The following is a 13,619-nucleotide window of genomic DNA, read 5'->3' as shown; positions in this document are numbered from 1 at the left end:
CAACTGGAGCAAGCGGCAATTTCCCGCAGATTGCTATTTGTTCCGATTTAGAACTAAAGAGTGGGTTTTCCAGGTGTAAAAAATGGTTATTTATGTATGCCACTACTGCAGCCTGTGTTATGTTAGCTCAAAAATGGAAAACAAGCGAGGTCCCAACTAAGGAAGAATGGCAACTTAAACTGATGGAATATGTACAGCTTGCTGATCTAACATATAGAATAAGAGAACAAGAAGAACACACGTTTAAAGAAGATTGGAAAATGTTTGCTGAATATATGGGAGGAAACGGTGTACACTTGAAAACGTTGGCAGCGTTAAGATAAATTCAACAGTGTAAACAAGTCCTGATGGATGTATTAATGGAATACTGAATGGTTTAGTTTATGTAAAATACGCAGGGATTTACAGTATGCAAAATGAACCATGGAAAGAGAAGAAGAGAAGTTGCTGACATTTTAAGGATGTTTAATGAATATTTTAAATTGTAAAATAGAAAACTTAATAAAAATTATACACACGAAAAAGAAAAGCAGCATTTTCCATCCCTATCTCAAGAGTTCCGTTTGGTTGCTTGCCTCTATGGCTAACATTATTGTCTCTCTTCTGGCTTCCCTAAATAAGTATCTTCTTGCCTCCTGAGCAAGATGAGCCTGCTTTTTTCCCTTGCAAACTGACATCCTGATTTGCCTCCTTTATGCTCCTTTGGCAACACTTGCTAAGAAGGCAGTGGTGTTAGAAAGCCTCCCATCTCAGACAATGGTGTGAGCAGCTGGCTGGCTTTTCAGCACCCCTGAATATGACTGGGCCAGATGGGCGCCCCACAAGCCCCCTTGGCTCTACTTCCATCAAGCACTAAGGTGTGACTGTGGCAGGTGTGGTGTCTGAGTGATGGATTTAGGATTTACCAGCTTGATTTAGGAACTCTGGTAAAATTCTGCTTTGCTGTGAGCTCCGTTTGGCTGGCCAGCTTTGACAACTAGACTACAGTGGTACCTGTTGACATTTCCATTCCACCTTAAGGAGCAGGTGTGTGGAATTGTTGCGTGTCACATGTCTGTTTACATTCCAGCACAGTATGCTGGGAACGTCCGTTGTGTATAGCTTTTGCTTTTTGCTGTTCTCTCTGAGATGACATGAGAGAGAGAGATGACATGTTTCTTTGTCCTGATTTATGATCAATAAATCCATAGCTGTAGTATGCTTCCACAAGCCTTCTTGTATGTTTTATGAAAACTAATAAATTTAATATTTACCTAAAATAAATAATAATAAATAATAAACATAAATGTGTTTAGCAGGTGCCAAATGTTTGCCTGATGTCAAGAGAAAGGGAGTTTCAAAGTTCAGATGCTGCCACACTAAATGACAGGGTTCTTACAAATAAGGAACAGCTTTCATGTAGCAGTTGACTGGGCACATAGAGGATAAGGCAAACTGGTCCCCCCTCCACAGAGTCATAGAATTGCAGAGTTGGAGGGGTACCCAGGGTCATCTAGCCCAACCCCCTGCAATGCAGGAATCAAAAGCTTGAACTTGGCCCGGCAGCAAATTGGCAGCCATTGTGGATTCCAGAGCACAGGTGTTCTAGGCTGAGAAGGCCCCACTCTGGTCAGCAATGATGTTGCAGCATTCTGCCCCAATGTCTCCAGCTATGTTGCATTTGGGGGTTCCCTGATTGCTCCAATGCCTTTTTGCCCACCGCATGGGCAAGGACGCCCCTCCAATGCCTGCAGTGCCTTCAGTACAAGTCTTTCCTCTTCCAAAACTTGTGGAACACTCTGTTGCGGATCTCCTTGGTCTTGACCCCGTAGACAATGGGGTTGAGGGTAGGCGGCAGAGGCAGGTAGAGGTTAGCCAGGAGGATGCAGGCATGTGGAGGCACCTTGTGGCCAAAGCGGTGTGTCAGGATGGAGAAGAGTCCGGGGACGAAGGCGATCAATATGACACAGATGTGGGAGCCGCAGGTGTTGAAGGCCTTGAGGCGAGCCTCCTTGGAGGGCAGGCGGAGGACAGCACGAAGAATCATGCCATAAGAGAGGGCGATGAGCAGCATGTCGGAGATGCCCACATAGAGGGCCACACTCAGCCCGTACAGGCTGTTGACCGTGACGTCAGTGCAGGCCAGCTTCACTACAGCCATGTGCTGGCAATAGGTATGGGGCACCAGGTGGCTTCTGCAGAAAGGCAGCCGCCCTGCAAGGACCGGGAGCGGGGTGATGAGAGCAACCGCCCGGGCCACCACCACCACCCCAATCTTGAGGAGGACAGACTTGGTCAAAATGGCTTCATAGCGCAGCGGGGAGCATATGGCCACGTAGTGGTCAAAGGCCATGGCCACCAGGACGGTGGCCTCCATCACGGAGAAAGAGTGGATGAAGAACATCTGAGCCAGGCACCCACCAAAGCTGATCTTGCTGGCATCGAACAGGAAGGTGCAGAGCATCTTGGGCAGGGTGGCGGTCGAGATGACCAGGTCGATGGCAGCCAGCATGGAAAGGAAGATGTACATGGGCTTGTGGAGGCTGGGCTCCGTCTTGATGACGACTAAGATGGTGCCGTTGCCCAAGATGGTGATGAGGTACATGGAAGAGAGGGGGATGGAGAGCCAGTGCTGAGCACTTTCCAGCCCTGGGATTCCCAGCAGGATGAACGAGGAGGGGTTGGCCTGGGAACTGCAGTTGGAAGCACACATGGTGCTCTTGTTGGAGAGATCAGGTCATCATCACTGAGCATGCTTCCTGGAGGAGAAGAAGGAGAGAGAACTTCTGTGAGGAACATCGTAGGAGCATTGAAACTGCCTCCCACCAAGTCAAAAGATCCCAAGAGGAGCCTGCTGAATCAGGACAATGGCCCACCATCTTCTCACAGTGGCCAGCCAGATGATGAACTTGTCTAATTCTCATTTAAAGCCATCCATGTTGGTGGGATGCAGGTGGTGCAAGGGATGCGGGTGGCACTGTGGGTAAAACCTCAGTGCCTAGGACTTGCCGATCATATGGTTGGCGGTTCAAATCCCTGCGGCGGGGTGAACTCCCGTCTTTTGGTCCCAGCTCCTGCCCACCTAGCAGTTCGAAAGCACCCCTAAGTGCAAGTAGATAAATAGGTACCGCTTTATAGCGGGAAGGTAAACAGCGTTTCCGTGTGCTCCGCTAGTGCTGGCTCGCCAGAACAGCTTCATCACGCTGGCCACGTGACTCGGAAGTGTCTGCGGACAGCTTTGGCTCCCGGCCTCTTAAGTGAGATGAACGCACAACCCTAGAGTCGGACACGACTGTCCTGCACGGGCAGGGGTACCTTTACCAATGTTGGTGGCCATTACTGTCTTTTGCAGGCATGAGCTCCATCGTTTAACTCTGCTATGTGCTATGTATGTATGTGCTATGTACTATGTATGGAAGTGAGAGCTGGACCATAAAGAAGGCTGATCGCCAAAGAATTGATGCTTTTGAGTTATGGTGCTGGAGGAGACTCTTGAGAGTCCCATGGACTGCAAGAAGATCAAACCTCTCCGTTCTGAAGGAAACCAGCCCTGAGTGCTCACTGGAAGGACAGATCCTGAAGCTGAGGCTCCAATACTTTGGCCACCTCATGAGAAGAGAAGACTCCCTGGAAAAGCCCCTGATGTTGGGAAAGATGGAGGGCACAAGGAGAAGGGGACGACAGAGGACGAGATGGTTGGACAGTGTTCTCGAAGCGACCAACATGAGTTTGACCAAACTGCAGGAGGCCATGGATGACAGCAGTGCCTGGTGTGCTCTGGTCCATGGGGTCATGAAGAGTCGGACATGACTAAACGATTAAACAACAACAACAACATGTGTGAAGAAGGACTTTCTCTTATCCACCCAGACTTTTCCAGTATTCTCCATCATTGGATGTCCACGAATTCTAGGGTGAGATCATTTATTTTTCTAGGTCAGGATTATCTACCACACTGATCTGCCTTTGGCTCTCCAGGGCTTCAAAGACTGGTCTTTCCGTGGAGATGGTGGCAGGGACTGAACCCAGGACCTTTTGCAGCCACTGAGCTGTGACACTTGCCATCAGAACCTGCCTGGAGAAACAGGAACTGTGGAACTCAAAGCAACAATTTGAGCCGTGAAAGCTACACCAGTCTTCCAGCTTCTTTTGTACAGGAGGGAACAAAACTGCTGGGGGGAAGGGCCTTAGGTCATAGAACCATAGAATTGTAGACCCCAAGGGCCTTCTAGTCCAACCCTTCAATGCAGGACTGTGTGAGGCTGAGCCTGGTAAGGGAGGATGTGCCCTTCAGCCGGCTCCTTTGGCCTCTGAGTTGGCATGCAGTGATGAGGGGGCTTTCCTGGGGCAACAGATGGGTGTCTCTGGCTCATCTCTGGCCAGAGATGGAAAGAAGATAAAGTCCCTACCAGAGAAGAATGGCAGTTCAAGTTGATGAATTATGCCAAAATGGCTAAAACGACCAGAAGAACCAGAAATCAGAAAGACCAAAATTTTAATAAGGAATGGGGGAAATTCATAACTAATCTTAAAAACCATTGTAAACAGTTAAAATCGTTAGTAGGGTTGGAATATCACTTGTAGTTTAATGGACACAGTGGAGAGGTAAAAGATTTGGATTATTATAAAAGATGGAGGAGGAAATTATTAACAATAGGACCCACAAAGAGGAAGAGGGGAGTCCAGAAGATTCTCTGGAATCTCGTTTCTATGTTGTATGTTGGATATGGGACTGCAAAATTTTCAACTGAAAATTTTCGGAGTTTGTTAAGAGAGAGCTAGTTAAGATCCGTTTCTGTTCTTGTATATAGTAACTTGTAGAGTCTGCTGTAAATAATAAACACCTCTAAGTAACCAAGTTACTAGTAGCAGCGTCTTGTTCCTGCTTCGTCCATCCTGCCTGCAAATGATTGCTTTCTGGAACTCTGAGTATGCTCTGCTAAGGTCTGGCTAAGCTCCTGCAACAGGTCAAAGTTGAAAAACACCAATATGTTCAGCAAAGAACAGGCATCAGCTAACCACAGCAGAGCAGGAGAAACGTTCAGTAACCAGGTTTTCTGGAGGAGACCTGGGAGTCAGCAAAGGCCATTTTGCTTGCATATTGCCTGGTTTTGCTAAGCAGAGAGTACGGGCCTGAGAACCTAAGAAGATCTTGCCAGATCAGGCCTGTGGGGGCCAATCTTGCCCAGGGTCCTGCTCTCACACTGGCCAACCAGATGCCGAGTATGGGAAACCTGCAAGCAGGATTCAAACACAACAGCTCTCTCCATTCCTGTGGTTTCCAGCATCTGGGCTCCAGAATCATGGCTGCCTCCAACTGTGGAAGCAAAGCTGAGCCATCCTGTCTAGTATCCATGTATAGCCCTCTCCTCCTCCATGAACCTGTCTAATCCTATTTTAAAGCCACCCAAGTTAGAGGCCATCATTGCCTCATTGTAGAAGGGAGTTCTATAGTTTAACTACATACTGCATGAAGAAGGACTTTCTATTATCTGGGTTTGTTTGTTTGTTTGTTTTAAATCTGCTATCTCTCTTTAATATGCAGCCAGAATTGGATTCTCCAAGACAAACACCCAGATAGGATCTTGCTGTTGTGACTGAGGCCATCAAAAAGGGATTCTCTCACTTTGCAGGGAATGCTGCAGTAACAGACATAGTTCCAAACTATCCTGGTTGCTAATCCTCACCTTCCTCCCCCCTGGTTCCTTCTCGCAATTTCTGGCTGGATGTTCTGGACTCCACCTTCAGCCGAAGCCCCTCTCAGACAAGCCATTGGCACCCCAGTGTCACAACTGTAGCAAACCTGATTCTGCCAGAACCTGGAGGAAAGCCAGGAAATATGTATGGGCTGCGGTGTGATCTTCAGGGATCACTAATTGGCTGGGAGCTTTCTGACCACTCCATGGTGCCTCTCCAAGGGGAATGGATGGACCTGGAGAAGAAAGAGAAGTCTCTTCTGGCACTCCTGGCAAGGGGTGCAGACAGAATTTATGTTGCGGGGGGGGACAGGGCACTCACCTGTCATCATCCTGTATCGGGTTCTGACTAGCAGATATGGAATAAAATGTCTCAGCAACAGTTGTTTTAAATTGCTTTCCTTTGACCCCAAATTCTCAGAAAAACCTGTCAACAGTTTTCTACAATTTCTACTTTTAGTTAAGCATTTTTATTTACTTACTTGATTGGGGATGGGGGCAGCTGCTGCCCCTTGGCTATGCCCAAGCCCATGCTTGTCGTTCTTTTAATAAAGTGCTCCAACCCCACAAAGGCTTCAACCTTGAGACTAGATTCCCTCTGCTCAAACTTCCCAAACTTGCAGTGAAATAGCTAAAAATTATTCTAAACTAGCCTTTCCTTTTAAGAGCTTTTCTCTGCCCCTCCAATACACCCTCAGCATGTAGATGAACTCCAGGATAGAGCAGCTTTGCCCAGTGCTTTCCCCCCTAGAAAAATAGGTACATTGGTTCATTGTGTAGTCGCAGCTACAAAATGCTACCAAATAAACAGATAGGCAAGGTAAGGTAAAAGGTAAAGGACCCCTGGACAGTTAAGTCCAGTTGAATTTGACTGTGGAGTGCGGCACTCATCTCCGTTTTCAGGCCGAGGGAGCTGACATTTCTCTGCAGTCAGTTTTCCGGGTCGTGTGGCCAGCAGGACTGAACTGCTGCTGATGTACAGAGGACCATGATGAATCCCAGAGTACACAGAAATGCCATTTATCCTCCCACCACAGTGGTACCTACAGTGGTACCTCAGGTTAAGTACTTAATTCGTTCCAGAGGTCCGTTCTTAACCTGAAACTGTTCTTAACCTGAAGCACCACTTTAGCTAATGGGGCCTCCTGCTGCTGCCACGCCACCGGAGCACGATTTCTGTTCTCATCCTGAAGCAAAGTTCTTAACCCAAGGTACTATTTCTGGGTTAGTGGAGTTTGTAACCTGAAGCGTCTGTAACCTGAAGCGTATCTAACCTGAGGTACCTCTGTATTTGTCTACTCACACTGGTATGCTTTCAAATTGCTAGGTTGGCAGGAGATGGGACAGGGCCACAGGAGCTCACCCCATTGCGTGGATTTGAACTGCTGACCTTACGATCTGCAAGCCCAAGAGGTTCCCCTGTCCAGGGCACAGTTTCCTGCACCTGCTGAAGCTTGGAAAGTGAACATTTGGGGGAACTGAGAGATTCACACAACACCCACCTGACCCATAAGCGATGCTGTGTGACTAAATGACCATATTTATACCCTGCCCATCTGGCTAGGTTTCCCCAGCCACTCTGGGCAGCTCCCAGGAGTCCAGGCCCTGAAGGAAACCCTCACCAAACCTTGAGAAGGTCCACCACTGGCAGGCAACCCTCACCCAGTTGTGTGGAATCAAGCCCATCACCATTTCTCCTCTTCCTCTACCCATTGTGTCCACATGAGCTTCACTTAGCTGTGGGTGGCATTCAAGTACCGTATTTTTCACTCCATAAGACGCACTTTTTTCTTCCTAAAAAGTAAGGGGAAATGTCTGTGCATCTTATAGAGCAAATGTGTGGTCCCAGGAGCCGAATTGCCCAGGGGCAAAAAGATCATGCTTTTTCTTTTGAAAGAGGGAAGTGAGTGTTGAAACAAAGCCTGATCGTTTGCCGATCAGGGAGAGAGATAAGGGATGCTGGAGATAAATGAGGCTGCCTGGGAGCGGGGAGGTGAAGACAGCAAACTTGCAAAGGGGGGGGGACAGGAAGACTAAAGCAATAAGGGGAGAAATTAGAAGAAAAGGAGGAGCAAAAAACTGCTCCAGCTGAGGAAAAGACACTAAGGCAAACAAGAGGGAAGGGAGCGTTGACAGGAGGCAGCTGATTGGTGGGATCAGAAGAGAGATAAGGGACGCTTTTGGAGGCTGCCTGGGAAGGTGGAGGTAAAGCCCATTGATCGACAGGATTTTTGCATTGGGTCACCCCAAATTAACCATCATATCAAATAGCATGTCCATGGTTACTGCCTGCACCAAAAAAAAATCATGCACCCACTGTTTCATGGGGCTGCAATGGTGCAAAAACGTGGTTACAAAGCACAGATCCACATGGATCCTCAGGATTTTTGCATTGGGTCACCCCAAATTCACCATAAGATCATGTCTGTGACCACAGAATGAACCACAAAAATCCACTCTTTCATTCAGAATATTTTTTTCTTGTTTTCTCCTCTAAAAACTAGGTGTGTCTTCCTTTGGTGGACGTGCCCAAGGATTAAGGCTTTCTGGGAGATGATCTATAATGAAATGGAAAAGGTATTTAAATATACCTTCTTGAAGAAACCAGAGGCCTTTCTCCTGGGCATGGTCGGCCAATTGGTGCCAAAGAAAGATAGAACTTTATTTATGTATGCAACAACAGCAGCAAGAATACTCATCGCAAAGTATTGGAAGACACAAGATCTACCCACCCGGGAAGAATGGCAGATGAAGTTGATGGACTACATGGAACTGGCGGAAATGACTGGCAGAATCCGAGACCAGGGAGAAGAGCCGGTGGAAGAAGATTGGAAGAAATTTAAAGTCTATCTACAGAAATATTGTAAAATTAATGAATGTTAGAATGATGTTGGATAGAAATTAAGTGGTTTCCAGCTGTAATGCTTTAAGAGAATATGAAAAAAGGGTTATAAACAGGTAAAAATCTAATGAACCAACAATTTGAAGTGGAATACAAAAAAGGGAGGTATGAGGAGGTCCAGGAAATAAGCTAAAGGAAAATTAGCAATGGAAAATCTGGAAGACTGGAAGAAATTTAAAGACTATTTACAGAAACACTGTAAAATTAAGGAATGTTAGAGGGATGCTGGAATGAAGCTATGTGGTTTTAGCAATAATGTTTTTAAGGGGTCTGTAAAAACGGATTGTTAACATGTGAAAATGTAAAGCTATAATATATTATGATAAAATATTAAGATAAAAGCAAAAAGGGTAAGGACTTGCTGAAACAACTTTTGAACTAGAATACAAAAAAGGGAGGTGTGAGGAGGTCAAGGAAACAAGCAGATGAAAGATAAGCTATGGAAAGATTGATTTGTTTTTCCTTTTTTTTAATTGTATCTTTTTTTACTGTTTCATCTTTTTTCTTTTTCTTTATTTCTGTAATCATTTGAAACCTTAATAAACATTATTTAAAAATAAAAATAAAAACTAGGTGTGTCTTATGGTCAGGTACGTATTATGGAGCAAAAAATATGGTACTTTTAGTAGCAAATCAGCCACAGCAACGAAAGAACCCAGGATAAAATATTAGAATCATCGAATAGTGGAGTTGGAAGGGACTCAGAGGGTCTTCTGGTCCAACTCCCTGCAAGAATATGCAGCTGTCCCACATGGGGGTTAAATTTGCAACCTCGGCATGATCAACACCACACTCTCACCAGCTGGACTATGCAGGCTGTTTAATCTTGTATTTATTTAGAGAAGGCAGAAGAAATATGATAACATTAGACATAGAGGAAAACAACCGAAAAAAATTAGCATCCTAACTGGTACAACTCTGCGTCAGAGAGGGGAAACGCTGTTTTTCTACAGTGCCTGGCACAATATTGATGAATCGATACTGGTCACAGTGAGTTGAGTGACTGGCTCTCTGTTGGGATTCCCCTGGATGAATGGTCCCAGGATTTTGCCTGAAGGACCATGAGGCCACCGCCTTGCTGGAGCAAAGCATGTCAGTGACTGGTCAGTGGCAGGATGGGAACACCATGAATGCCACATTGGATTCCATGATGGGGGAAAAGGAGGATACAAACACAGGAAAATAAAATGAAGCAATAATCCATGAACTGACAAATCCTTCAGGAGTTCCTGACCATTCTGAGGATCCTGCTGTAGATCTGCTTTGTTTTGATGCTGTAGATGATGGGGTTCATCAAGGGTGGCAGGAGAATGTAGACATTGCCCATGATGACATGGAGGAGGGCAGGGGCTTGCTGTCCAAACCGGTGTACGATGGATAGCCCAAGCACCGGGACGTAGAAGACCAGAACGGCACAGATGTGGGAGACGCAGGTGCCCAGGGCCTTGTGGTGGCCCTGGTTGTCAGAGGCCATGCCCAGGACAGTCCTTAGGATCAGGCTGTAGGAGAGGAGGATGAAGAGCAGGTCAGAACCCATGGTGAGGAGGATGAGGATGAGGGCATAGAAGCTGTTGAATGTTGTATTGGCACATGCCACACGAATGGTGTCCTGGTGCAGACAGTATGAGTGGGAAAGGACAGCATTAGGGCAGTAGGGGAATGTCAAGAGGAAAGGCATAGGAGGCAGTAGGAACAAGGTACTCCTTAGCAGGAGGACCAGCCCAATTCTGGCCACCCTACTGGAGTTCAGCAGCGCTGTGTACCTCAGGGGAGAGCAGATGGCCAGGAATCGGTCCAGGGCCATGGCAAAGAGCACAGCTGACTCCATGAAGGAGCAGGAGTGGATGATGAAGAGCTGAGCTATGCAGGCTTCCTTGCTGATCTTCTTCAGCTGGAACCAGAGGACGCCCAGCACTGTGGGTGCCGTGGCGAGGCAGAGACCCAGGTCAGTGGTGGCCAGCATGGCCAGGAAGTAGTACATGGGCTGGTGCAGACTGGGCTCCGTCCGTATGACATAGAGGATGGTGCAGTTTCCCAGGACGGCTGCCAGGTAGGCAAAAAAGATGGGGATCCCGATCCAGCCATGAACCGCCTCCAGCCCAGGGAAGCCCCTCAGGGCAAATTCTGTGGTGCTGAGGTTGGCGGAGGTATCCTGCACCATGGTGAACCCCAGCTACTGTCTTTCACTTCCAGGATCTCTCACACAGAAATGGAGCATTTGGAGGACATGATCAGTTGTCATCTTTGAGGATGGAAGGCAAGGAAGAATTCCTGTAGAAATCTAAGCTATGCCCCAAGCAGAAGATATCTGTCATTCAGGAGTGGAAAGTATTGGAACATAGCAAGCTGCAATAAACTGAGTTGGACCACTGGTCCATGTAGCTCAGGGTTGGTTACACTGACTTGCAGCAGATCTCCAGGATTTTGAGATAGGGGACATTCACATCTATACCTGGAAATGCTGGACAATGACCCTGAGACTTCCTGCATGCAAAGCAGACACTCTAATACTGACTCTTCTTCAAGAATAAAAGGATACCTTGCAGTGAAGGGGATGGAGAAATCCTGATCTCCTTGACCCAAGTCTCCCTGGTTGAGAGTTTCAGGGGATAGAAGAGAGGCCTAGGGGTGATGTTTGCTGGGTCCATGAAGTCTCTTCTCTTGGATGCTGCTAAGATGCTGTGGAAGAGCCTCCTTGTGGCTCTATTAATAAAGTGCTTCAACTCCACAGAGGCTTTGCAATGACCTTGAGCACCAGAGTCCCTCTGCTCAAACTTCCCACAATTGCAGTGAGATAGCTAAAAATTACTCTAAACTAGCCTTTCCTTTTAAGAGCTTTTCTCTCCCCAGTATACGCTCAGCATGTAGATGAACTCTCTCTCTAATTTTTATTAATTTTCATAATAGCAAAAACATTACCTTAAAAGGCATAACATAAAACATTTAAAACAACTACGGTATATATACAATTAATATTGAATCCACAGAATGGGATTATTTGAATCCCCTGACCCTCCCCCCCCCCCCGTTCCTTTATATTATTTTCATTTGTGCATGTCAATAAAATCCTGTATTTACTTCCAATTTTGTACATTGTGTATAGTATTGCAAGTGGTTTTTTGAAAAAAAAAAATCCTGGTGATGTATTAACTTGTGTATATTGCTTTTGTAAATATGCAATAAACAATTCCATTCTTTTTAAAATTTGTCATATTGATTTCTAAGTTTCCTGCTTAATTTAGCGATTTCAGCATGCTCCATTAACTTAATTTGCCAATCTTCTTTGGTGGGGACTTCTTCTTCTTTCCAACGTTGGGCTAGCAATATCCGGGCAGCTGTTGTCGCATACACAAACAGATTCTTATGTTTTTTAGGTAGATGCATTCCTGTAAAACCCAATCAAAAAGGCTTCTGGTTTTTTTAACAAAGGTTATTCTGAACATTTTTCTCGGTTCAGTATATATCATTTCCAAGAATTTTTTAATAACCTTACATTGCTATCACATATGATAATACGTACCTTCTGTTTCTTTACATTTCCAACACTTATTTTCTCTTGTTTTATACAAGCATGTAGAGGAACTCCAAGATGGAGCAGCTTTGCCCAGTGCTTTTTTTCCTAGAAAAATAGGTACCAGTACTCACCATGAAGTTGCTACAGTAAGTGCTACACTTTTTGACAACCAGAAAAAGAGGTGCCGGTAACTGTGTACCCCTGAGTACCCCCTGAAATAACCCCACTGGCTTTGCCTGGTTCACTGTGTAGTTGCAGCAACAAAATGCCACCAAATAAACAGATAGGTAAGGTAAGGTAAAAAGTAAAGGACCCCTGGACAGTTAAGTCCAGTTGAATTTGACTGTGGAGTGCGGCACTCATCTCCATTTTCAGGCCGAGGGAGCTGACATTTCTCTGCAGTCAGTTTTCCGGGTCATGTGGCCAGCAGGACTGAACCGCTACTGATGTACATAGGACTCTGATGATTGCCAGAGCACATGGAAATACCACACATAGGTACCACAGTGGTATCTATTTGTCTACTCACGCTGGTATGCTTTTAAAATTGCTTGGTTAGAAGAAGTATGGGATAGAGCAATGGGAGCTCACCCCATTGCGTGGATTCGAACTGCTGACCTTACGATCTGCATGCCCAAGAGGTTCCCCTGTCCAGGGCACAGTTTCCTGCACCTGCTGAAGCTTGGAAAGTGAACATTTGGGGGAACTGAGAGTTACACACAACACCCACCTGACCCATAAGCGATGCTGTGTGACTAAATGGCCAGTAGTCCAGGCCCTGAAGGAAACCCTCACCAAATCTTGAGAAGGTCCACCACTGGCAGGCAACCCTCACCCAGTTGTGTGGAATGAAGCCCATCACCATCTCTGCTCTTCCTCTACCCATTGTGTCCACAGGGGCTTCACTTAGCTGTGGGTGGGTGGCATTCAGTACCTTTAGTAGCAAATCAGCCACAGCAACGAAAGAAGCCAGGATAAAATATTAGAATCATAGAAGAGTAGAGTTGGAAGGGACTCAGAGGGTCTTCTGGTCCAAATCCCTGCAAGAATATGTAGTTGTCCCACATGGGGGGTTAAATTTGCAACCTTGGCATGATCAACACCACACTCTCACCAGCTGGACTATCCAAGCTGTTTAATCTTGTATTTATTTAGAGAAGGCAGAAGAGATATGATAACATTAGACATACAGTAGAGGGAAACAACCCAACAAAAATAGCATCCTAACTGGTACAACTCTGCGTCAGAGAGGGGAAACGCTGTTTTTCTACAGTGCCTGGCACAATATTGATGAATTGATATTGGTCACAGTGAGTTGAGTGACTGGCTCTCTCTTGGGATTCCCCTGGATGAATGGTCCCAGGATTTTGCCTGAAGGACCATGAGGCCACCGCCTTGCTGGAGCAAAGCATGTCAGTGGCAGGATGGGAACACCATGAATGCCACATTGGGTTCCATGATGGGGGAAAAGGAGGATACAAACACAGGAAAATAAAATGAAGCAATAATCCATGAACTGACAAATCCT

General features: G+C 46.1%; 2 protein-coding genes across 2 annotated transcripts; both read right to left on the bottom strand.

Annotated features, from left to right (window-relative positions):
- Nucleotides 1–1,738: 1,738 nt before the first annotated feature.
- LOC309340646 (olfactory receptor 52L1-like) lies at nucleotides 1,739–2,692 on the bottom strand (the record flags this gene model as incomplete). Its single annotated transcript, XM_081859529.1, has 1 exon — nucleotides 1,739–2,692. One exon carries the CDS (start codon nucleotides 2,690–2,692, stop codon nucleotides 1,739–1,741), a length of 954 nt encoding a protein of 317 aa, XP_081715655.1.
- Nucleotides 2,693–9,796: 7,104 nt separating this feature from the next.
- On the bottom strand, nucleotides 9,797–10,738 carry LOC309341186 (olfactory receptor 51G2-like; the record flags this gene model as incomplete). The annotated part of the gene is made up of 1 exon (XM_081860708.1): nucleotides 9,797–10,738. One exon carries the CDS (start codon nucleotides 10,736–10,738, stop codon nucleotides 9,797–9,799), a length of 942 nt encoding a protein of 313 aa, XP_081716834.1.
- Between the last annotated feature and the right edge of the window lie 2,881 nt (nucleotides 10,739–13,619).

The sequence above is a fragment of the Podarcis erhardii genome (genome assembly GCF_964252035.2).
Source record: "Podarcis erhardii genome assembly, chromosome: 4".
NCBI classification, from domain to species: Eukaryota; Metazoa; Chordata; class Lepidosauria; order Squamata; family Lacertidae; genus Podarcis; species Podarcis erhardii.
The sequence above is the reverse complement of the archived record's forward strand: the minus strand, read 5'-3'. Positions and strand labels throughout refer to the sequence as shown.